Source organism: Empidonax traillii, unplaced genomic scaffold (assembly GCF_003031625.1).
Source record: "Empidonax traillii isolate 1590-97213 ecotype Southwest subspecies unplaced genomic scaffold, ASM303162v1 scaffold816:size509043, whole genome shotgun sequence".
Classification (NCBI taxonomy): Eukaryota; Metazoa; Chordata; class Aves; order Passeriformes; family Tyrannidae; genus Empidonax; species Empidonax traillii.
The window spans coordinates 320,350-346,055 of NW_020956009.1; the positions used below are offsets into that span (position 1 = coordinate 320,350).

Sequence of the window (25,706 nt, forward strand, 5' to 3'; positions counted from 1 at the left end):
AGGCCCCCGAGGAGCCGCCCCCGCCCCCCCTCCCCCCGCCGCGGGGCCGCCCCCGCCCTCCCACCCCCGGGGCTGCGCGGCCCCCGCCCGCCCGCCGTAGGGCCGCAGGTGAGCGCGGCGGGGCCGGGCCGCGGGCGGAGGCCAAGATGGAGCTGGTGGTGGTGGTGGTGGTGGTGGAAGGGAGGAGGGGGGGGGGAAGGACCGGGGGGGAGGGTGGGAAGTGCCGCCGGTGTCTCCCTGCCCGCCGGTATCTCCCTGCCTGGGGGGGCATCGCCCGCCGAGCATCCCCGCCGCGGGAACCCCCCGTCCCATTCCCCGGTGGCGGTGCGGGGCCTGCCCTCCGCACCCTCCCCTTTCCCCCCCGGGCTCGGAGGAAAAACCCCAAACAAAAGGCCTCGGGAAGGTGAATTTGTAATGAAAGTCATCTGTGTGTGTGGGAGCAGTGATTCACCCCGGCTCGCTCCGGCAGCCGCGGTGATTTTCCCCCTTCCCCTTCCTTACATTGTTCTGCCTAATTTTTTGGCGAAATAATTTGTGGCCGCTCGGGCGATGAGGTGCTTAATGAATGACGTACCGGCGGCGGGGAAGCAAATCCAGCCTTTATGACGAGAAACTTGCGAGGGCAGCATAATTCGGTTTATTCGTGCGGTGCCTCCTGGCTCTCACACATTATTAAGAATTCCGGTCAGGTAATTCTGGAGATGGGGAATTCGAGTGGACAGAACGGCACAATTCCCTGATAGCGCCTCGCTCCTGCTTTTGTGCTGTATCAATACCTGGCTGTTACACACCGGTGACATCAAAGCCTTGAGTTTTTTGCTGGGATGAAGGCAATTGCTGGATGAGTTTATTGCTGGAGTGAAGGCACCGATAGAGCCGGTGCTCCCTGGGGAGGAAGGTGAAGGCCAACCCGTCTGACACTGGAGGAAAAGCCAAATCTTTTTGTCTTTTCTAGGTTTCGTTTTTGTGGGGGTATTAATTTTCGTGCACGGTGAGGTGTTGCTGTCGAGCTGTCTGTGCTGCGGTAAAGCTTTAAAAAAAGAAAAAAAAAAAAGAAAAGAAAAAAAAAACCCCGTAAATATGGTACATCGTCTTAGAGCGGTGTGAAATAATCTAATTCTCCCTGCTGGTGTCTGCCTCGTGCCAGCTTATCGTCAGGAAAGGGAAATGATGTGTGTGTGTTTGGATGCTGTCTTAGTTTGCCGCTATCGAAGCAGAAAACTTGCAGGCCGCATTCACCCAGTGGCTGAGCCGTGGTGGTTCACCCGTTTCTCTGGGTAAATTAAGCTCTCCAAAGTATGCAGAGCCGCAAGGATTTCCTTTGGAAATGCGTCAGGATTGGACCTATTCGAATTCTCAAATTGTAGCAGCCACCTTGAAGTGGGATTTATTCTTTCGGCTGTGATGTCGGTGGAGGCGCTTTCAGGTTCTCGGGCATCTGTTTGGTTTCAGGCTGCTCAGGATGAGTGTTTGCGTTTTTGTTTGCTTGTGATAGGAAAATCATGGAATCCTAATCTGACTAAGGGATCCTGGGAAATAGATGCCAGATTCATTGGCTTTAATGAATTAGCTCTAATAAATCAAGTGTGCTGTGCTCTGGGAGGGAGGAGAGATGGGAAGCAGAAGCTGGAGTGGAAGAGAAATTGACTTTAATATATGGAGTGTAGGATGAAAAGAAGTTTATTTTTATTGGGCAGCTTCCTGTGGTTTTCTTGCCATGCTCTAAGGGCTTTGGAGAAATTTGTCATGATGCTGGCAGTGCAGAATCTGCTTTGTGGAGAACCCTGGGTTGGGAGATGGGATTTTCAGCCAAACAGCTTTTTATAAGCATAAATAAATACTTCTTTCCCTCCTTTACTTCATCTTAGGCACTGTCTGCAGCGTTTAAATGAAAGGGGAGATGCTGCAACGTGGTCATTTTCCTCCTAAATCTTGGATGTGTTGTGTTGATAAATTGCAGGCTGGAGGTTCAAAGCACCGGTGGAAGATTCCCCCACTTCGCAGGGTGTCCCTGTGCTATATTTAACCACCTTTTATCAGCGAGTGTCTGAAAAAAAGTAACGTTTTGGAGTATGTTTTGTCTCCCAGAGTGGACCATAATCCATGTAGATTATTCCAGGAAGTATAAACACTGTTTCAGTCTTTCCTGAGTGTCCAGTGATCCACCTCCCGCTACGCTGTAGCGTGTCCCGGTTTTCAGTGGATCGCAGGCGGTTGGTGTGGTTTGGGGTGGCACCGTCGCTGACCTGGCTGCCCTGGGAAGGTTCCCAAGACGGTTGGAGCCTGCAGAGCTTGCTCTGCAGAGGATGATCAAAGCAGGGGCTGGAATACGGCTGTGGTACGGACAAGCTTTTCCCATCATTCTCACCATGCCAGGAGAAGGTATCCATGGAATCAGCAGGGGTGTTTGGATTGTTGTACGTTGGAAAACATGGAGCAGTCCCAAAGCATGACTTAAGCACGTTCATGCTGGAGTGAGTCCAGAGGAGGCCGTGGAGATGCTCTGAGGGCTGGAGCCCCTCTGCTCTGGACACAGGCTGGGAGAGCTGGGGATGATCACCTGGAGAAGAGAAGGCTCTGGGGAGACCTGAGAGCCCCTTCCAGTGCCTAAAGGGGCTCCAGGAGAGCTGGAGAGGGACTCTGGACAAGGGCCTGGAGTGACAGGACAAGGGGAAATGAGTTCACACTGACAGAGGGCAGGGTTAGATGGGATATTGGGAAGAAATCTTTCCCTGTGAGGGTGGTGAGGCGCTGCCACAGGTTGTACAGTGAAGCTGTGGCTGCCCCATCTCTGGAAGTGTCCAAGGCCAGGTTGGATGGGGCTTGGAGCAACCTGGTCTAGTGGAAGGTGTCCCTGCCCAGGGACATGAGATGAGCTTTAAGGTCCCTTCCAACCCAAACCTGACAGCACTGTCGGGTTCATGGAACTGGTCAGGTTCAGGAATGTTGGTGCTGAGAGCCTTGGCCTCGCTCAGGCTGTGTGGTAAGTTGGTGCTTGTCAGCAGTGCTGCTGTTCATTATTGCATTTCTTCTCTTGCTGAGCTTCAAGAAGGATTTTTGTCTGTGTTTAAACAGTGTGATAGTGAATGTTAATGGAAGCCTAACCAGATTACTGCAGAAATCATGTTTTAGGTTAAATACAAAGTTGCTGATCTGGCCCTTTTTTTTTTTCTAATTTATGAATTCATTTGCCAGAATATCCTTTCTGGAAAAGTAGGCACAACTGAGGGTTGGAAGGGGCTTCAGGAAATCCTGTCTGTCCATTAAATTTCTTGACTTACAATAACTGCTGTAACTGGCCTCTGGTATTTCCTGTATTTGCCTCTTTTGATCAGTTTGCCAGTTTTTTATCTTTTTTAAGTCTTTTTAATGTTAATAACCAGATCAAAATATTTTTTCGGTATGTTTGGGACAGGGTTGGCAGAAATTTTCTGCAGAGCTCATACCTGGCCTGAGCACTCCAGTATCCTCCCCAGAGTGTGCAGACTGGCATCTGGTGGCATCTTCACTGCTCTCCCCTCAAACCACAAACAGGGGGATTAATTTAGGATAGTTTTAATGAAGTAACTGGTTTCCTTCACTGTTTGCTCTCGAGCTGTGCAAGTGCTCTTTGTTTGGCTTTACCTCTGCCTGGGAAGACATTTCCCAGGAGCAGGAGTGTGGTTTGGCAGTCGCTGGGACTCGGTGAGGTGACCCCCACCTTGGCAGCAGATGGCACAGAGCCCTGCAGTGAGCCCATCACCTGCCTCAGGTGTGGCCACCTGGGCCATGGCACAGATGGGTCATGGCAGAATTCGGAGGAGGGGATGAGGAACATCAGTAACCCCCTGGGATGAGGAACATCTCCAGCTACCTGCCCTGGCTATCAAAGCTCTTCCACACATCAAGGATGATTTAAAGACTGATGGATGTTTGCAAAATTAAAGATTGGAGAATGAAAAGGAAATTGAGGAGTGACCTGAGTGCACCTGGCCAGTGTGTGCTGTCAGCAGGTGGCCAATGCTTATAATCCTTTAAAAACTGAGAATTCCTACCCTTGTTTTAATGTGTTGTTTATTCTTACAGTTTTGTTACTGCATCAACTACCCCGTGTTGATGCTGGTTGATTGACCAGTGGCTGCCTTTAGTCTTGAAAGAAAGGACTTTGAATGGTGCTGCATCTTAGGATTTCCTTGGAAACTCAGTGAAAATATTTTCTTAATCAATAAAAACAAAGCACAGTTATTAGAAAGTGCATGTTTTACCTTCAGAAGCACTTTGCTTCCTGGTTCAGTCTATGTAAACGGGTAGGGAGGACTGTGTTCCAAGATGAAAGTGCCTCAGAAGGTTTCCTGAATGTTTTTATGAAGTGACCAAAAAAGGTTACCATTTTTTTGTGCATACAATAGTTAATAATAATTATTGGCATTGATTGCAGGGTTTTAATGCATTGGTGATGAATCATTTTTTATCGGGAGAACATGAATAAAATTATTTTAGCATATGTTCAAATTTCTTATATCCTGGCAGTTCTTCCTAATTGCACTTTCCATATATCTGCACTGCACTGAAATGTGCCTCTCAAAGTCCTTTTCTGCCTCTTTCAGTAATGCTGAGGTGCTTTCAGTGCCAGTGTGTTGAAGGGACAAATTCAGTAAAATTGGAGTACCTTTTTCTCCTGGGTGCAAGTTTCTCATCTTCTTGTGCAAGTGCTGGAAGGAGGAATTTGAAGGTTTGTAGCGCACAGAGGTGCAAACAGAACGATCCTCTAGGCCAGAATTAGCTTATATTAGCAGCTACCATCTCCTCTTTCATAATGTGCTCAAGGGTTTTGTAATGGGAATTTCTCAGTGAAAGATTAGGGCTCTTTTTTTATTTATTATTTTTAATGTACTTCAGTGCCCTGATCTGGACTTCGTTGGGTGGATGGCTGTGCGAACGAAAAACCCAGTGGCACTGAGTTACCTCTTACCAAAGCACCACTAGTGAACCTTTTCTTTCTTGAGTTTTGTGACATAAGTCTGTGTTCATTAACTGGTACTTTTGTGGCTTCTGACCAGTGAATGGTGGAAGTCAATGGTTCTGTGGATCTGTTTGCAGCGACAGGTACTATCTCAGACCATTGATAGGAGAGCACAAACCAGAGATCCAACAGCAACCTGTGCTTCCCCTTCCTGCCCTCTGGGCTTCCTCTTCCCTCTGGGAATATATATTTATGTATCTGCCAGGAACTGTTTTTTAACTGCTTGCTCCAGGAGCACTTACACCATCCTGCTTCTGCTTCGGTCCCAAGGAGCTTCCTTGGCTTCACCTGAGTCTGACTGAAGTTGTGGTTGGTGTCAGGGATTCTGGAACCTTTGCAGCTTCTAAGGAACAATCTGCAGGAAAAAAGTGAATATACAGAACCTCTGGATTGCTGATGTTTTACAGTGGGGGTAAGAGAAGCCCAAAGTTTACTGATGTCATTGCAGTGACCTATTACAGTTCCAAAAAGCAGAAACTCACAGAGGTTTGTTTTTTTTTTTTTTTTCCCCTCTTTACATTTCCCCTTTTATGTCTTCGATTTTTTTCTCTACTTCAGATGAAAACATTCTTTTTCTCTTCCATCTGTCATTACAAGTTTTACATCTTAGCAGGATTTTCTGTTGCTCTGATGGTAATATTGTAGCAGTTTAATTTGTAGCAGTTGGCCTTTGCCTGGGTCGGTTGTTGGGGAATTTTCCTTGGGAATCCGCTTCTCGTGGCGTAAGGATTTAAGGACACTTACTGGAAAAACATAATTGGGTTTCAAGCTGCTCGTAGAGAGGAGGGGACTTGGAAGCCAAACCCCAGATGTTGTTGTGGGCAGTTACAAGTGACAGTATCAGCAGTAATCTTGAATATGCCAAATGCAGGTAATTTGTTCTACCGAGGCCAGGCCGCATCAGGTGGGATATTTATAATTTCAAGTTGCTTCCAGCATTTCCTGAGAGGTTGCTGTTAAAAATATGTTAAGGAATGTCTTAATTTTTCTTTACTTCTCTCTAGTTCTGAGGTCAGAGTCTGGAGCGTGGCAGTGTGTTTTTGGGAGATGTGACATTGTGTAGAAGGGGAATAAAATTAATGAGTGTTCATGTGCTTTCACAGAGGGCATACCAGTACACCTCACATGACTCAATCTACTTGATGTTTTGGACAGGGGACCTTGGTTGAGCTCTGGAGTGATTGTTGGGATCCTGGCTGGACGTCCTGGGTGCTACATTCTTCCCAGCACCCCCCAAAATCTCCTCACCTGCTGCTCCTAGAGGAGGAAGGAAGGGACCACAAAACTGTCCCTCCACTGAAATCTGAGGCGACCTGTTTCTTGGAAGCTGTAGCCAGAGACATTCCTGTTCTAAACTGAGTTGAAAAGCTGGATTCAGTTTCTGTTTAGGGCAGTGAATGGATTTAGTTCCAGGTTCATTCTGAGTTGCTGTTCTTTGAGAACTTTAGGAGTGTTTTCCATCTGATAACTAATGAGCTCAGTCACACAGGGACCTTGCTTTCCACACCTGTATGATTCTTATGTGTGTCTTGGAGCTGTTCTGGTCTGTGTGGTGAAATTAAAATAGGGTCTGAAGCTTGTCCCTTCTTCAGAAAACTATTTTTGTATTCTTTGTGGTTTGGTTTGACAAATCACTGGTCAGTCAGTCCTTCTGAAGGCCCTAAAGGTAATGCTGGAAAATAATATTCTGGCTTGGAGTAGACCATTTTCATCAGAGAGCGAAATAAATACCTATTCAGTGGAAATATTTTTGTCTGGACAGTAATTAGTGACAATATTTACCTTCCTTAATAGATGTGTCTTTCTTTTCCTAAAAAGTTCCTGATTTCCACACTTGCTGATTTCATTCTTGTTGCCCTTTTAAATTTTGCTTTGGCGCAGCATTTGCTATTCACAATTAGCTCAGGAAAACCAGGCAATCAGAGTTAATCAGAAGGTGTGTGGAAGGTGCACAGTATAATTTCCCAAGCCTACCTCTCTGTTTCACTGAGTGGTTTGGGTAACAGGGACAGCAGCCAACATGACTTTACTATTGGGCCTGGAATGGAACATATTTTGGATGAAACATCCTGGATGATGAAAACCCAGCGTTTTCTCTAGCTGTTTGGTAATGCACAACTCCTTACCCTGGTTTCCTGCACCTTGCCTTAAAACCACATTTCTTCCCCTGACTTCTTCTGTTGATATCTTCCTTATAAAGCCCAGGGACTCCCTCCTGCATGTTAAAAATTATCTATTATGACTTTCACTCTTCCTTGCTATTTTGAGGCTGTTTAAATGTGTGGATGTATAAAATACTATTTTAAAATAACTCTGAACGGGGAAAGGTGTTATTTTACAACTCATTTTGTTCCTGTTAAGGGTTTCCAGGGGGACATCCTCGTGCTTTGGGGAGTATGTTTAGGAATGACGTGGATTTAACACTGGACTGATGGCATCACTTGAGGGGTACAGGCAGAGTGAAGAGACAGTCACACACTGGTGTTAGTGAAGATAACAGGGAGGAATAAAAAGTGTCACAGTCACAAAAACTACGGGGTTTGTGACATTATTCTCAGTTATTTAGGTGGGGAAAAGGCCCTAAATGTGATAATTCTATACTTTGTGCTGGAACTGAAAGGCCTTGGGAATGGCAGTGATTAAATTATGCCCCACTGGTAATAGGGGCCTTTTTGCTCTAAGTTGTCTGAAATGTGATTCCTGTCTGAAAACTCAGGGTATAAAAACTATATGTCTTCTATTTCTTACCCAATTATAATGTTAGAAAACTCAGTTACAATTAAAGTCTAGGACGTGGTTTTTCCTGAAGTGTCAGGTTTGCAAACTGAGTGTATGGTCTGAAATCCGAGCTGTGTCTTTTCTTGTTAAATCACTGGTGAGTTAGTGGGAAAATCAGTAGGATAAATACATTCTTAGTTGCCTTATTATTTCTAAATTATAGACTGCCTTTTTTTTTTTCTTTCTTTCTTTTTTTTAAGCAGCCATGAAATACTGTTGCCAGACTGAGTGGAGGAGCTGAGGACATACTTCATCAGGCAGTCTGCAGATTAAATGTATGCAGAGTGAGGAGAGCAGGGGAAATAAACATCGTTATGGTTTGTGGAGGAGTAGTATAAAATAAATCTTTTTGTTGGTGAAACCACACTGTATACTTAGAAAATACCAAAGAGTTTGTCTCCTGTAAGAAAATGTCACTTTAAATTAAAACCCCTTTTAATCCAGCCCTGGGATTTGTTTGGGTATTTGTAGCCAGGAGAGCTGACTCCAACATATGGGATGTGTACTGGGTAATGCATTCTGGGGGATTTATAAGAATATTGTGACATTAGCAGTGCATTCACAGTGGCTTTCCTCAAAACTTTGGGGTCACTAGGGAATAAATGTGTTCTCAATCCCAAGGATGTTGGCTCTGGTTTAATTCACCTGAGAAGAAACAGAAATCTTTGCAGTGAAGGCATCACTGCCAGCATTACCCAGCCTTCCAAAGGAACTTGGTTGTATTTTCCTGCCAAAACAAGTAAAAGCTGAGCTGGTCAGTTCAGATTTTGTCGTGGAATTCTGAAGTCTGAACTCCTTTCATGCTTCTGAATGTCCATGTGCTGGGAATTTGAATGAGGCAGGTTTGAAACTCATCTCCTCGGGGCTTCTAAACCATTTTCTGTAACGCCCAGCGCCATCCAGCGAGGAGGAATCTGTGGTATGAAAAGTGTCTCCCATGTCCAAAATACACATATATTTGTTTGCATCAGTTAGTTTTAGTAAATCTGTTCAAGGCTTGCCATTTCACTTGCAGTTTTTAGGCCAGTCCTGCCGCTCCATGTGCAGGGGTGGTTCTGGTTTGCAGGACTGGGGGGTACATGGTGAGGCCTGGTGATTGCTGGTGGGGGGGTGTTGTCCTTGATCCGGGCTGTGGGAAAAGCAATTCCTGCTTTCTGTGTCAGCTGAATTCTGGGCAGGTGTTCACCTGGAGCCTGCAGATGGCCTCTGGGAGAACTTGCTGTGTTTGGGTTTGTGCTCACCCCTCACAGTGGTTTTATCTGTGTCCCCTTGGTAATCAGGGCACCGCTTACTCCTGGTGGCGTTTTGTTGGGCTTGTTTTTTTGGGGGGGTCTTTGGCCTTTATTTTCTCAGGCCCAAAATGTCTCTTTCACAACACCGACTGCATGTCCTGGTGGGTTTTTCTCAGCTGCAGGAGCGGTGTCCTGCTGTGTTTGTGGTGTTTGCCTGGCAGGGAGTGGTGACAATCAGTGCTTGGCCACCGAGGACCTGCAGGAGGGATTGTGCCAGTGGGAACCTCTGGGATAGAGCAGGTTGTGATTAAAAGTCCTGTTTATTGGCGCAGGGATGCCCTCACTGGGCATGACCACTGGCACAGTGGTTGGTCCCCAGTGCAGCTCTACTGCAGCTCTTTATGATGTAATAAAGGAGGTGTGTTAGAAGCCCATGTTTTCTGGGTTTTTTTTATTTGACAGAAGGAAACGAAAATGTTCTTTTTTTTTTCTGTCAGTTTCTGTGAGGAAGTGAAATAATGAAATAGTGAAGTCTCCTCCCCACCCTCCATAAAAAACGGGGAAATACAGTTGAGCAATTAGGAGAAGAGAGGATCTTAAGATACACCTAATTTTTTAACTTTGCAAAAGAAATAACCTCTGGAACTGAAGCCTTCGGAATTTAACTGAGAAGATACAAGTGTTGCTGGAATAATTATCCATCATCTTAGGCTGGGAGGACCTGATTGGATACATGAGGTAAAAGTGAATCAGGGGGAAAGTCTACTTTCTGCCTGTATTATTAAATAAGATTAATTTTTAGAGTAAAATGTATATTTTAGATTACTAAACTCTAATTACCCTGTGAAATAGAAAGGCTCTGATGTTACAGGGGGTTCCTGGTAGCATTTTGACTTCTCTGTTCCTGAGCTGGGTGGGTGGTTTTTTCTGGAAAATACAAATTCTTTATAATTTATGCTTATTTTGCCTTTTTATTCATACCTTTTTAAGCAAAATATTTGTGTGCTTAGTGGGGGGAGAGACAACCATTAAACAACTGAATGACAGAGTTTGATAACTTGAAAACTGGCAAAGTTTCTCACAAGGGAAACACCAGGGTGGATCATTTTAGTTCAGGGTGAAGGTATGAGCATTGCCTTCTGCTGTTGGTACAACCTGCTCTTCCCTTTTGCTTTTTTACCCATTAAAATAAACTCTTCCTTTCAAAGTCTTTACCAAAAACTGTTCATGATTGAAACTGCCAAGAGTGTTTATTTGACAACACAGCAACTCCAACACCAAATTAGATATAAAGTAATTTTGGTCCATGTTTTGCAGTTTGTAAATCCATAGCGTTACATTATTTAAATTTTGAGGAGGGGAAAACCCTCATTTACCTTTTCATTTGCCTCACAACTGGTAGGAAAACAAAAACAGGACTGAATTCTTTTTTTTTTTTGTTAAAATTTATAAAACCCACCTGACACGAATGGAGCTTTATGTCTAGGCTGGTGCTTTTGAAGAAGTTTAAAATATTTCTTCTCCAGAAGAATTGGCATCAGCATCACTTTACCCACAGCAGGGAATGTTGTGGGTTTGCTGATTTATTCCAGTGAACTTGCTGTGAGTAGTTACAGTGATTCAAACACAATTTATAGAGGGGAAAATTAAGAGTAATAATGAGCCAAGGAAACAGATTTTTTCCTAATTTTTTAAATAACTGAGTAAGCAGACACAAGTTTTTTATAGCCATGTGCAGTTTGTGACAGTTGCACACTGCACATAAATTAGTGTAATGCCACCAACAATAATTTAATATTGCTGAAGGATTAAATAGGAGCAATGAAATCCTAAGCAGGGAATCCACTAAACCCCCCAGGTTTTTAGAGTAATTATTTTAGTTGACGAGAGAGGATAGAAAATGCAAATCTAATACTTCACATTTGTCACCCCTGATATGGAAAACTTCCTTTAGCCAGCTTGAATCTTACTCTTGTATAGGGTACAAGGTCACAAGTCTTTATAACAGGTTGGTCAATCAGACTTAAATGGCCACATTTTAATCTGCTAAGCTCATTAGAGAAACAACACTGTGTCACTGTAGTTAAGTTTGTCACAAATTTCAGTGGAACCTCTCTTGCAGCCATCAGTGGTGGAGGTTACGTCAATTTAGGCTTGAATTTAGCAGAAAAATTGTGTTGTTCATTTATTTAAAAGCCCTGTGTTTCTATTTTTTAAAAACCCCTCATACTTACGGGAATTTAAAGAAGTTTTTAGCACTGCAGTCTTTCCCTGTTGGAAGCCTGTCCTCTGTTCCCAAGGCAGATGCATTTGGACGTAGTAAAGTTCTTTTTCATTTCTGGGAGAAAGATCTACGCACTTAATTTAATTCCCTGGATGCTCAGTTAGCTTTCCATCAGGGCTTTTACGTTAAAACAGAACGTTTTTTTATGGCTATGAAATTTCTCACGTGACCTTCAGCGAAAAGGCCACAAACAGAATAGCAAAATGTAGCTGAGAGGCTTTTGTGCTGTGATACAAAAATATAAGCAACACCAAAACACACTCTTGGATGCTTTAACAAAATAGTAGATGTTAGTGATTCAATTAATGAGTTAAAAATCACTATTTCAAGACAGCTACAGGCAGAGGAAAGGTGCTTTAAAATAGTAGTGGTTTTCTGCAGGCACTTTGCTTTGCCCTCAGCTTTTTCCTGTTGTTTCTCCAATGCTGATTCATTTTGCAAGTGAGCAAGTAAGGATGTGAAAATAAAGACTTGGGAGTTCCTGTTTTGTATATTGATTTATTGTATTTGCCTTAATTGCAGCAGCATTTCTTTAAATATTTGCTAACTGTGGTACAGCTCCTGTACGTGGCAGAGATGGATTATGAGGGAAAGTATCCTGAAGGTGCTTCCCTCTTTCTGTTAACAACATATGGAGCAGGATGAGGACAGTTCTGTCACTGGAATTATTCAATAAAAATTATTCTCCAGCATCTGTCAGAGGAGGTTTGGGGAGACAAGAGACGCACACACTTCTGGTCAAATAGGTCTGAGAACGTGTCTGATTTCTGGGAGGAAAAAGGGAGTGTCTGTCTCTTGGTTACAGGAGGGAAAGGTGCTGAGCACTATTTGTGGTTCCAGTGTGTGGGGAAAATACAGTATTAGATAAATTGGATTCAAATTTGGAGAAGAAATGAGGCTGGAAGAGCTGGTTTTGGTCTGAGCAAAATGGGTGCAGGAGCTCACAGCCTTCCTAAGCGAATTTCTTCATTTGTGTTACAAAACTCACCACGGTTTGAATGTGTTGCTGAATTCAATTTGCACTTGTATAGCTTTGCTTGTGTTTGTTATCTCATCTTCGTCATTCTTTAATCTTTTTCTTCTCATTTTCATACTTACATCTGCATTTTCTGCTTCTTAAACAACTGTGCGTTCCCTTTTCCCAGACTTTTTTCCTCTTTGTGTGTGTGTTGTTGAACCGGGTTGATGTTGCATTTCAAACACTTCCCCTCATCTTTTCCCTTTCATTTCCTCTGCTCTTATTTTGGATTGTGAATATCGTGTAATAAGGAGGGGGGGGGGGATATTTACAAGTAATTACAAGCCGGGTATTATGTAGAGCTCTGGGTCAGTGGATCTGGCCTGCTGAATAATGAGATTGGATGGGGAGATCAAAACATTCCTGAGTCACTAAATTGGAATTGCCAGTTGCAACAGAAAGCGAGGGGGTGAACCCTGGGGATGGAGTGCTGGGCTGGCTCAGTGCTGGCAGGGAGGATGCACTGGGGAAGGGGAGGATGCGGAGTAGTTGGCATGGGTTTGTCGTGTATACTTTGATTTTATAAGAAGTAGTTTCCTTTGGAGTTTATTTCTGCCTTGTTTGGTTATTTTCAGCTGTAAATCAGGCTGCCTGCTCTTAAGCGAAACGTGTCGGCATAGCTGAAAGACTGAAGGAAGTATTGCTGCTTGCAGCCAGATTAAGATAATACTTTGCTATATATATCTTGAGTTCTGCACATGGATGGTTATTATGTATGTATATGTGCTGTAAAAAATAATCTTTTCTGCTGATGGAGTTTTGATGAGGCCTGGGCCAGAATCTTGTGTTTGAACCTTCTGTTCACAGACCACTGTATGTTATTTATGCCATTACATGCCCAATTCTGACTTTAGCAGGCTAGCTCATTCTATCAAAGTGTATTTGTCTCCTAAGTACATTTGAACTTTGCTTTTTTCACCTGTTCCACTCCCATATTTCTATCCGTGTCCATCCGTAAATTGAACATCATTTAGCTGGTTCTCAGTTTGGCTGTCAAACATCTAAGGTTGCTGTTCGAAACAGAATCAGTGGTACCATTAAAGATGTTCTTCATCTAGGTATGAAGCCATAATTCTGGTTGCCAACCCCATTAACCATCTGCAGCTTTCTGTAGATGCTTTAAAAAAACATGCCTTTTGTGGATTACTTTGTAGTGAGGGAAGCAGCGGGCAGGAAAGCTGGGAGCTTTGATAGCTTCACAAACCAGGTTGTTTTTCCTTGGAGGGGTAGTCCCCCCTCTAGTATTGCACACACAGTGGAGAAGTTTAACTCCCTGCCTTTCATTTTTCAGGAGAAGTCCTTTGCCAGTACCTATCAAAGGAACTAAACAGATCCAGTAACAGTAAGCTGATTATTGAGTTGTTGGTTGGTTCATTCATACCCACTCAATGATGTGCTGCTGGATCAAGCAGCTTCTTGCAGATGGCACCAAACAATTGCTGTGGGCAGCGATGCCAGCAGCTCACTGGTTGTATTCCCAACATCTCTGTTCACCACACTGAAACCTTCCAGCGCGTGAAAGGCCTAATTATTAATTCAATGGGGAGTTTATTTCTCCAGTGCATTCAGAGCTTGTTCTTTGGAAGCTGTTGAAAGGGTTTGGATGATGATGAAGCGATGACTTGCCGGGAAAAAGCTGCTCTGAAGTTCCACTCAGGAGGTTCATTGTTCAGCCATCCAATGCACAAGTGACTTTGGGATTGGTGATGAGGGTTAGGCGTGTCCTGTACCTGCTTAATAGGAAAGATATTTTAAACTGTTGCTGTGATTTTTCCTTAATTTTTTTTCCATAGCATGGGATAGCATTTCCCAGGCTCCTCTTGCCTTATTTACTCTCTTATTTCCATGTGATCACTGATCTGGAGTGATCTGTCTGACTTTGCCTTGACCGCTGAAAGACTGAGCCTGTGCTGTTGGGTCATCTGTGACGGTTTGGACTTGGTTCTTTGCCAAATGCCCGAAAGCTAGGACAGCAGTCTCTTTCTTCCCTTCTTTCTTCCCTTAGGTTAAAGGAGAAAGAAACTATAAAAATTAAAGAACCCACAATCAAGCTGCTTATATAAAAATATATTTATATTTACGCAAATTACAGTTATATACAGTTAAGATGCTATATACACAGAAAAAGGGGGTTCACCCCCCGCAGGGATAGGGAAAGGGAAAAAAGGGGACAAAAGGGAACAAAAGGGACACTAAACAGGTATACTAGATCGAACTATACTAATAACTAACAAAACAGATTTCACCACGTCTTTTAGAATAGCAGGATTGGCAGTCACAGCCAGCACTCTCCAAACCCTCACGTGGTAGGACAGCGGACTTTGCAGGCCTCAGCTTTAGATAAGCGAGACCAACGCAGGGACCCACTGTTCCTAGACCTCGCCGGAAGAGAAGAGAGCGAGGTCTCTAATCTCCGACTTATTTATACTCTGGTTTACGTAAAAATTGTGTGGAATACTGGGTACTTGGCTCCTTCCTTGGTTACAAATTGGTCACCAAGGAAGACCTAGACTAAAACCATCACAGTCATCTCAGGTTCTCTCCCTCCTTGCACATTGAAATGAGCCTTGTTTCTGCCTGGAGTGATCTGCTTCAGGATGGGGGAATGTGAATGGGGTGAAACCTCTGTTTTCCTGATGGAAATGTGTCCTGGCAGAAGGAGCTGGTGCCGCTCCCCAGAGTGGGCTCTGTGCCGGAGCTTGGGGTCGGCTGTGTGAGCTGAGCTGCTTTAGCAGTCCCTCTCTGACAACATGACACATTGGCAAGACTTGAAAAACACGCCTCTTTTGTTCTCAGCACAGGTATTTCACAAAGGCCTAAGTTGAAAAAGCCCAAAGTCTTAACCCAATAATGTTTATTAGATTTTTGGTGCAACTGGGTAAGTGTGTTTCACGTGGGAAAAAATGGGGAAAAGAGACTGAAGCTACAGAGAAAAGCATAGAGCCCTCTAATCTATGCTTTAAAATATTTGTCACTTACTTTGACAGTGAATCAGTTCTAAAGACAAGTATTTACATTGTGGGGACTTACTGTGTATAAATATTGATAAAACACTTGTGTGTTTTTACTGTCCAGTAATGTGATGACAATTTTTCAATGAACCCTCAGCCTAAGAGCTGGTGAACAATTTATTTTGTCTCTGTTTTGTCTTTAGGAGATTCAGCTTTAGAAGTGTGTGAAGGCTGTTACCACTTAACCTTAGAATACTCGAAGTAGACACCAGGTAAGTTCTGGATTTCTATATTTCTTGTAGCTTCTCATTTAAATTCAAAATATTGCCAAGGAAATAAAGTTCAAAGTTTCCTATAGAAATCTCCTAGCACCTGAGGAAGCCAAACCTAAAACACCTCATATTTTTAGTGCTAACACAATCTTGTATAGGAGCTTCTCTCCTCTCCCCTTTAAAAACAGGTGTTTTTCACCCTCAAAAAATACCAGATTGTGAGAACGACTCTAAATGACTCTGAGACAGATGGACAGGATGTGGAGGCCAGTGGTGCTTTTTCCTTTTTTGTGACAAATCAATATTTACTGAAGTGTTTTCTGGCTCAGTGTTTTTGTTTAGAATTTTACTGATGAATACTGGTTGAGACAGGATAATTCAGTTAAAGATTAATGCCTGTAGTTAATTTTCTGCACTGCAAATCTTTGAAAAGCTGGAATCATAACTTCAACTGACGTTGTATTTTACCACGCAGTCAGTTAGCAGCAAGGCTTTGTGGAATACAAATCTTTCCTAAAATACTCCAGTGCTTCCTAAAGTTCTATAATAAAGCATCCACTAGACATAATTTTTGTGAGAGCTGGCAAAACATCGTTTCCAAGCTGGACTCTTTAATCATCTGCTGATATGCTCTTAAAGCTGTAATTGCAGAGGGTTTGGCAGCATTACTGGTAGTTTGTGTTTTGTTGTGGTTTCAACCAAACTCCTCTGCAAAGGAGAATATCCATCAGCGTTAATGACCTCCCCCTATCCTGTCTCCAGTGGGTATCACCTTGTCAGGAGGTGGTGGATTTTCTCCTTTACAGTGGGATTTCACTTTCTGGAACAGCAGTTGGCAGCCACATTCCCTGCATTGAGGATAGTTCAGTGCAGTGTTGTGAGCAGCACATGGGTACAGGTCTGTGCACTGGCACAGCACCCATGGTGTGATTTTATTATATTTTTTTAGGAATTTAAACTGATGAATATACAGACATTAAGAAAATTAAAACAGTGGCTGTTTAATTTTGTTTCAGGCAGAGTCTCCCTGAGTGACCAGTGCTGGTACCTCCACCCTCTGTCCTGTTGCACAGCTCCACAGGTTTTTTTTGAAAAATCAGTATCCCCCTTGCTGCCCCCTTCCAGTGAAATTCTTTGCAGCATCCTGTAGCAGGTCAGGTGGAGTTTTGGCCTTCCCTCCCTGCTTCTGGCCACCGGATCTGTTGTCACCCTTTTCAGTGCAGGCATTTTTTGGGATGCTCTGTGACTGTTTAATTCCCCAAATTGGCACAGAACTGTTCATTTTTTTTTTTTCTTGGCTGTAAGAACACTTTAATGAGTCAAATATGACTTCCAAAAGAGTCAGCAGTCTTGGCAGAAACTAAAGTACCACCAGTTTCATGAACCTTGATGGGATTCTTTTGGGAAGCTGAAAAGAAAATTAGCCTTTGTAAGACTGAACTTACATGGATGCATTTGGAATGTTAAGGCTGGCTCCCATAAAAACCTCTCAGGTTTAACCTGATTCTTTTCAGCAAGGTGGTACCAGTTCTATTTACCTGGTCCTGCTGGAAGCAGCTGCCTGTTGTGGTAAAGCTGACTAAGGCAGGATATTTTGGTACACAGATGGTTAAACACTGTGCTGGTTAATCCAGGAGATTACCTTTCTCCAGAGCCTTCCCAGAGAAGCCTCTTCAGGGCATCCAGCTTGGTTAGAATACAGAGCAGGGAGCAGATGGCTTCCTGCTGCTGAACACAACCGTTTTTAAAAATACAGGGCAGCTTTCAGGATTGTGAATTAGAGCCACGTGTGAAAACAGCAGGATAGATGATACCCTGGTTTATGAGGCACTCAGAACTTAAATAACTTGCATCTTTATTGTCTGTTTCGTATTTTAAAAAGCCAAAGGTTGCATTCCTAGTAATAATACTCCTCTGTTCCCTTAAATAACAAGCTTCCCAGATGATCTCCCATCACCACCTTGTCCTCCACTCTTCTGCCAAGGCCGAGGTGTCCATTTCCTACCAGTCTGGAGAAATAAGTGCTAACACCCCGTTACACCGAGCTGTGGATCCCCTGGACTGCTCAGATGGAAGCAATTAAGGATGCAGCAGTGTGGAATTGTATTCCTGTGCCTGCAGACTGATAGATACCACCTGGGTCAAACTGAATTCATTCTTATTAAACAAATTTGCCCTAATTTAGCAGTGGAGATTTTGTTAATCAGAACATGGTGTATGGCTGTGATCTGCAGCATCTGTCACCAAGGGCATGTTGGATTGATGTTACAGGAAGCTTGCTGTGCTTAAACAGAGCTGCAGACTTTAAAACAGCACAAATGCTGGAATGCCATGGAAGCTCCCATTTGAAGCAGTATCTTCTTTGAGAGAGCAAACTAACATGTAAAATTCCAATCAGGATGCTTTTCCCCCCTCCCTTCAGACTTCACAGGTCCGTGTCCAAGAGCAGCAGTGACAGAAGTGATGGACACTCCTTGGTTGGGAGCTGCTGATGGGGGGCTGGTGGCTGGAGGCTCCCAGGAGGGTGTGAGGTGACGGTCATGGAGCAGCAGGAGCTGTGCAGGGAGCCAGGACAGCAGTGGGAGCAGGCTGGTGTGATTAGGTAGATTACCAGGGAGATGGCAGGATCATCGGTCTTTGACCTCAGCTCCAGGATGGAGGGGGTTGGGAGGCTCCCAGTGGGAAAAGGCTGGCTTGGAGGGTTGTGCCTGCTGTGTGCCCTGGTGTGGGGTTTCGTTCCTGAAATATGTTTTTCCTTTCACCGAATCAGATTATGCCTGAATAAGTGAGTTGTTTGTATTGTGTCTCGCAGCACTCAGTGATTTTCCTCCCATACAGAGAGCTTTTGGTACTGAACAGTGTCCTTGAAAAGATTGACTCTCCCTACGCACACATTCACCTTCCAGATTTGGGGTGCAGCTTGAATTCTTAGCCAGAGCTTTAGAATTTAGACCTTTTATTATCAACAGTAATAATTTATATCTTCCTATTAGGCTTCCTTGTATTGAACTTGGTAGAATTGCCAAAGACTTCTTGAAGGAGATTGGATGAGAGTTTGGTTTAGGTGGTGTGTTCCAGTTACAACAACTGGACATGGAGCAGCACAGTGTTAGATGAACGTAGAGCTGGAGAGGCCAAATGTGGGAGAGGATGAGCAGCAGCAGGGTCTGAGCTGAACAAGACAGTGGTAACGTGTGTGTCTACATCCTTGTCACCTGGTCACCCTTGTGAGGGTGTGACAGTTCCCATGTGCTGTGGTTTTGTGAGGTGTGAGGTCACAGCTCCACCCAGGCAGCGCAGGGAGGGGGGGATGTCTGAGAGCGTTGCTTTCAGCCAGCCTTGGGAAAGCTGGAGTTATTAACTTTGTTATATAAGACATAGGGTTAAATTAGAAAAGTCTGGTGCTTTAAATATCTTTTTCAAAGGCTGCATAATCTGGTGTAGGCTAATTGTAATGACATAATCCAAAAATAGCCAATAGACTTTTCTTGGATGCTCATCCTGGCTGCAGTTCTGCAGCTAAAGAACAGCAAAGCTGATCTCCTCAGGATGGGAGGGGACACAACCAGATCTGTCCCTGCCATGGCACAGGGGACACCTCTGGGGTCTGCCACGTTTGGATGTGGAGCAGGAGGTTAATCCATGTTCAAGTAGCATGGGTTTGACTAGAATGCATGTTAAGTGTTGGATCCTCAACTTTGAATTACGAGATGGGAGATCTGCACTTCTCTAAGTGGGCAGGCATTCCCTTTTTCCTCTTGGGGTGCACAGGCCTAGGCACACTGGACTTGCCTTAAGGATTCTGTTTGACCTGGTGGGGTTTAGGAGGTGTGGGGAGGTTTGGTGGTTTTTTTTGTTAAAATGTAATTGATTGTTTTTATAGATATTACCACAAATAATCTTTCTTAGTCTGAATATTAAGAAGTATCTTTAGGGATAGCTATAGCTGTACCTCAGCTGTTGATTCGGGCTTCTTGGAAAGAAAAGTTGAGTATACACAGTGTTGATTCAGGATACCTGGTGTTGTGCTGAAAATGTAATAGTTGTTTTCACTGGTAATTCAGTGAGTTTTGTATCTTTTTACCTTCCATGTATATGAAGAGCCGTTTCAAAGCGCATTTAAACCTCATAAAAGCTGAATTTTCGCGTGCAAACCCTGGTTTTAAGGGTGATTTGATTCATGAGATCTGTTTTATTCTTTGTTTAAGCATTTCTTAATCTAATTTTTGTTTTGGCAGGGGCCGGTTCTCTCCTCAGGTTAGCTCGAGATGGCAGACCAGAGGCAACGCTCGCTCTCTACCTCTGGGGAATCCCTTTACCACGTGCTGGGGCTGGACAAAAACGCCACTTCAGATGATATCAAAAAGTCTTACAGGTAAAAGTTCGAGTTTCACACCTGTCCCAGTAGCACAAATGGCTTTAATTCAATGTTCAACAGATGGCCTATTTACACAGGGGCCTGAGTTAGTATATTTAGACCTTTTGCAAGAAAAATACGTAAGAAAAACAGGTGAAGACTTGGTTGCTTCTTGCAAAGCTTGGTGGGAAAACGTGCCTAGGCTTTTCAGTTTTTCCGTCTAAATTCTCGATTTCCATCCAGATTTCCAAGCTAGATTCTCAATTATGCAGTGTCATTCTGAAAGGGCTTTGTTTAAAAGTTGAATAGAATTTTAAGGCAGCGTGATCAGAGTTAAACTCTACCTGTTCAGCAGCCTTGTGTCTGGTTCAGGGGGAGCACAGATGGGCAGCACTGCCTTTTTGGCCATCATTTCCACTTGAGTGAGGTAGAGATTAAAGATGCAAATAAGGATGTAACCCGAATGTCAACACTTACTTTTTCCTAAAATTCCTCTCAATATTTCATATTCTTTGTGGAGCTACTAGTTTAAAAGAGGATTTTTTTCTTTATATTTCTTTTCATAAAGAGTTGGACACATGAAATGGCTTCATATTGATCAACTGATAACAGAAAATGGGGTCTGTAACATTCTTTCCTTTCCACATTCCCAAAAAATCTACTTCAATGCAATTGCTGCTCTGTGACAAGTAGCAATGTGTATGGAATTACACTAGGGGTCAGCATCACCTTTCCATGAGGATACTCTTTGGCAAAATTGTTTCCTTTTACCCTTTAACTTTTACCAAAACTTCTTCCCTTCCCAAGTTACATTTGTAATACCAGTGGCAACATCATGGTGGAGTCTAGGAATAAATTGGGGCCCCAGATTTTCAAAAATAAGCTGTATCTTCCTCAAAATTTCAAGTGGAAGCTTGAATCGGTTATCTTTGAGCAACTGGAAAATAATCTTACCATCCTGGGGGAAAAGACTGCAAGTTTTTCCTTTGGAGGAACAGCCCCACGAGGTCCTGGGGTGAATTGTAGCTGCTTCATACTTACCTGAACCTTCATCTCACCTCGTTTCCTCTGCTGCTCCTGTACCGTGTTCAATCTGCACATCCTTTGCTGGCCTGGGGGCTCTGGGCTTTGTGTAGGAGATGGGAAATGAAAACTATTTATTTACTGCAGCCTGATTAAGCCCTTTCCAGGTTTCTAGAACTTCTCTGTAATTATAAAAGCTGTGATTCTTTCAACCCTCCCTGAGGCTGGGGCACAAGCGTCAACCATCGACGTTACTCACCTGAGCAGCATCGTGTGCAGTGGGAGCCTTCCAAGGGTCATTCAGGTTTTCAGATGCTGTGAGACACTTGCAGGCACATCCAAGGGCTTGCACACATTCTTATTTTATGTTTTGTCTGAACATTGCCCTGCTGCAAAGCTGATGTGGAATCCTCTGCAGGCTCCTCTTGTGTTTGTCAAATATGGGACTTTGTGGTCATTTTCTGTACAAGAACCTTTTGTGGTGGAGAAGAGGCAGCCCAGAGTTCCGTGTCATTTTTGTACTGGGGAACACGTGTTTTCTGTTTCTGAGGAGGTGCCTGCCCAGTAATTTCTGCTGGTTTCTGTAAATAGTCTGGGCCACGTGAGAACTAGCACATTTATCAATGCCTAATCTGATCTTTTTGTGAGTTGTAAGAGATCTGGCCTGATTAGGGGAGGTGTACGTTGGGATTTCCTGATATCTCGAAACTGAGAAGCGTTTTTTATTCTAGCAAACCTTGAACTGAGAAGTACTTTGTTCCTGCACAGGAATTGGTGAATTAACCACAAGTGATCATCTGTTCTATTTTTGCGTTCAGACACTGCAGAAGCAGCAGCTCAGACACTGTTCAAGCAGCTTCTATTTACTCTTTGGTGCTATACCTTAGATTTGTGGTGTGTGTTTTGTTTTTTTTTTTTTTTGCTGTAACAGGAGCAGCAAAACTTACTGGTGGAAATTGCTGGAGCTGAGGGTAAAAAAAACCACAAGTACTTTTCTTCAGTGTTTTGTTTTGTTTTTTTTTTTTCCTTTGGATTTCTGAGGGTCAAATCCAACAGTCTGAAGTCAATCCTGTGAGCTAAGCCAGACACTGCTGTAGCTCTTTGTTATCATCTAAGGAAGAATCATCAGGGAAGTTGAATCACAGATGAAGGAAACATGAAAGTCTCCCTTGCGTGGCAGGCTACGGAATTAAACTAAATAAAAAAAACCAGGAACCCAAATCCCAGTTTTTAATCTATAACAATCTCTTTTTTTTTTTTTTTTTCCCCTTTTTTTTTTTCCTTCTTCCTGCAGGAAACTGGCATTGAAATATCATCCTGATAAAAACCCTGATAATCCAGAGGCAGCAGAAAAATTTAAAGAGATCAATAATGCCCACGCAATATTGACTGACGCCACAAAGAGGAACATTTACGATAAGTATGGGTCCCTGGGGCTCTATGTAGCAGAGCAGTTTGGTGAAGAAAATGTGAACACATACTTCGTACTGTCCAGCTGGTGGGCAAAGGTAAATAAAAGGGCAGGGAAGTTGTTCTGGGTTGGCACTGTAAGAGCTCCGTTTGATAACTGGGCGTTGTTTTTTTGGAAATTTGCAGAATTTCTGATACTTGGTAATTAACCCTCTTCCTGCATTGTGTTCAGAAGTGTTTTTCTGTGATCTTTTGGTGATAACAGGCCTAATACAAAGACTTATGTTACTAATTGAAGCTTCCATTCCAGTGGAATTAAAAGTGATGAGGATCTTGGGGTGTCCTCTGGTGATACCTGCTAAATAATTTTGCAGAATGAGTCCTGACTGTGAACTTGAGCTCACACAGGAGAAGTCTGCTTACATTTCATTGCATGGGTGCATTTTTCCACCCTTTGCCAGCATTGTCTCCCTCTCTTGATTCCCCTAAGTAAGGGAATAATTGTATCACTGTGCTGGTTTGATATCTGTAAAATCATTTATTTCAAACAATTGTACAGTGACCTACGGGAAGACTTTAATTTAACCCACTGTCACTGTGATAAGCACCTGGCAGACCTGGCTCTCTTGGAGCTACCTTGCTCACACTGGGAGCATCAAACCTCAGTGCCCTGAGCTCCCAGCCATGTCCACAGCCTTGGGCTGCTCCAGGTCCCTGCTGAAGGTACATCACGACCTGTGCATCAGCCAGCACAGGTCAGTCTGTGTCAGGGATATTACTGCGAGCTACAGTCTGTTCTGAACTGTTGTACCTCTGGATTTTAATACAGATGCAGTCTTAGACCTGTATGTTCTTCCAGATGCGGCAGAATAAATAGTCCACTTAAACCTAAATGGTAGCAATTCTTCAAGCAAACCAGGTTGTCAGTATTTACCTCAATGTAAAATGGGGAGGGCTATAGTTTTGCAGATAACTTTCAATCTTTCTTGTTGATGAGGTCATAAAGCTGTAGCTGGTGAGTTCTGACTCCGCACTGCTGTGTTTTTTGCTCTCTGGTTCCATATCTGAGTCTCACAAACTCCATGATCATGGTGCAGTAGGCAGAGGTTGTGACTATTTCTGTGTTTTGTGTCCCTTGCAGGCCTTGTTTGTGTTCTGTGGGCTCATCACAGCCTGCTACTGCTGCTGCTGTCTGTGCTGCTGCTGTAATTGTTGCTGTGGGAAGTGTAAACCGAAACCTCCCGAAGGCGAAGAGCAGGAATTCTATGTCTCTCCAGAGGACTTGGAGGCACAGTTGCAGTCAGATGAAAGGGGTAGGTGAAAATGCTGCTGGATGTCTGGGATGAGCATCAGTCCCTGCCAGGCCCATCAGTGAGGGATCAGCACAGGCCTTGGGGTGTGGGTGATGAGCAGGGAGTGTTTGTGGCACTGTGTGGGTGACGCTGACACCGGATATAGAGTTGCCGAAAACTCCCTGAGGGTCTTCACTGAACTTGATGGGATCAGCTTCAGAGCAGTCAGTGACCATCAATCATCTTCCTTCCACATCTCTGGGGGTAACATACGGGCCAGGAGTGTGTGATTGCAGAAAGGGGCTCTTGTACCCCAAAGGTTGGGGGTGTCGAGGCAGCTGGAAGTGCATCAGGTGCAAAGGAGCTGGCACTGCTGCCCCAGCAGCTCTGTCTGATACTGTCCATGAAGGTATAAAGCTCTTTCTGTAGAATTAAACCAATAGTTAAAAAAATTGGAGAGCCTCGTGTAAGCTGTGACGACATTTTTAATGGGCACTGCTGAATGGTGGGTGAGGATCAGCTGCTCTTACAGGGAGAAGGAAATATGATAAATATTCCACGTGTGGACTTGAGTCGAGCGCTGTGCGCGCACCGAAAGTCAGAGCACTAACATCACACTCCTAGAGCAGCGTGAAACTCTGTTACCAGAGCTCTGCAGGGAGATGTGACTTGTGCTGACCAAAAAATACAGTGCTATGTTTGTTCCTTGGTGTCCTAAGCCTTTTGTCTTCCCTTTTCAGAGGCCTCAGACGCACCTATTGTGATACAGCCAGCATCAGCCACAGAGACAACCCAGCTCACAGTTGACTCTCACCCCAGCTACCACACTGATGGATTTAATTAAGTTAAGGAAACACTGTCATTAGAAAAAAAAAAAAAAAAAAACAACAAAAAAATAATAAATACATGGCCAACTCAACACTAGAATCATGAACATTAGAAGTAGAGAACGGGGAGGGGGAATAATTCTGCCACAGTAAGAAGGCAGCTTTCCAACCTGCCGAAAATATTTTGTAATCCCTTCAGCCTTTTGTCACCTTTCAGTGTCGTATCTCGATGATACGTGAAGTGCTGTAGCATGCAGTATTTAAAGCAGTTTAGCTACGGTCTTATTTGTTTCCTTTCTTTTCGTTTTTATTTTCCCTGTTTTTTTTTCTTTGTTTGTTTTTTTTTTTAATAGCATGTATGGAGTTATGTTCAATGTCTGTGGTGTAACGTATTGAGTTGTCACAATATCAGTGCGATGGAGACATTCTGCATTTTAAGCAGCAGTACTGGCCTAAAAATGAGGTTCTGTCACAGAAGCCACTGTTCTTCTGTACAGCTGAGCTGTCGAAGACCTTTAAAAGCTGAGGATTTTCATTTCAGTGCAACAAACAAATTCTTTCATTCCTCCTATTCCTGCGTTTTTATCTAAGCAAGTTTACAAAGCCAAGAACCAAAAAAATGCCAGTCCTGCAGAGCTGGAGTCCTCTCTTAATACTGGTTTTCAGCTTAAATAAATCTACCTTGAAACATAAAAAGGGAGAATTGCCAATCTTTGAACAGTAAATTGAACAGCTCGTTGTGTGTGAGGCGATCTCCAGTGACAATGGAACCAAAACCAACTGGGAATGGGCTCCTGTGGTGGTGGCAGTGGGATTTTTAACTCCAAGCACAATTCTGTTTCGGTTTGAGTTCAGTTGTTTTCCTGAAATGCTAAAGACCAAATAGTGCAGCTTTGTTTCTGAATGCATGAGAATCTTAAAGTGAAACTGGTTAATTGGCTCTCACTGAGCAGGCAACAGCAGAAATGTTTTTAAAAAATTGGTTTGTAAAAATTTGCTCTGATAATTTGAGACTTCAGTAGACAAACGGGGTATTACCTGTCTTTTTTTAAAGCTTTTATAATACACTAACCCTTTAATTTTCTCATGAACACCTTTGTGGAGTACTGAAATGGATTTTTAAGAACGAGCCACCTTTCTTTGTGTTTATATTGTATAATTTGCACATTGTCTTGCATTTAGATTTGTTTACACCAGTGTTTTTCTTTTCTTCAGAACAACTATGTGGAAGCCACTGAAAGGTTTCCTGTTCTATTTTGA

At 43.5% G+C, this 25,706-nt stretch overlaps 1 protein-coding gene across 7 annotated transcripts; it reads left to right on the forward strand.

Moving 5' to 3' along the window:
* The first annotated feature begins 622 nt into the window (after positions 1-622).
* Positions 623-25,418, forward strand: DNAJC5 (DnaJ heat shock protein family (Hsp40) member C5). Of its 7 annotated transcripts, none has more exons than XM_027901825.1 (7): positions 623-689; positions 7,981-8,078; positions 15,469-15,537; positions 19,776-19,912; positions 22,212-22,425; positions 23,469-23,640; positions 24,360-25,418. In XM_027901825.1, the coding sequence occupies exons 4-7, from the start codon at positions 19,806-19,808 to the stop codon at positions 24,461-24,463; spliced, it is 597 nt and encodes a 198-aa protein (XP_027757626.1). In that variant the 5' UTR covers positions 623-689; positions 7,981-8,078; positions 15,469-15,537; positions 19,776-19,805; the 3' UTR covers positions 24,464-25,418. The 7 variants fall into 7 exon arrangements, with proteins under 7 accessions (XP_027757626.1, XP_027757627.1, XP_027757629.1 ...); XM_027901826.1 differs by having other exon boundaries at positions 634-689; positions 7,981-8,055; XM_027901828.1 differs by having other exon boundaries at positions 641-689; positions 7,984-8,078.
* Positions 25,419-25,706: the final 288 nt, after the last annotated feature.

Coding starts and splice junctions, on each gene's coding strand:
- DNAJC5 (XM_027901825.1), top strand. CDS start 19,806: ATGGCAGACCAGAGGCAACGCTCGCTCTCTACCTCTGGGGAATCCCTT. Junction 22,426..23,468: donor TGTCCAGCTGGTGGGCAAAG/GTAAATAAAAGG, acceptor TGTCCCTTGCAG/GCCTTGTTTGTGTTCTGTGG. Junction 23,641..24,359: donor GTTGCAGTCAGATGAAAGGG/GTAGGTGAAAAT, acceptor TTCCCTTTTCAG/AGGCCTCAGACGCACCTATT.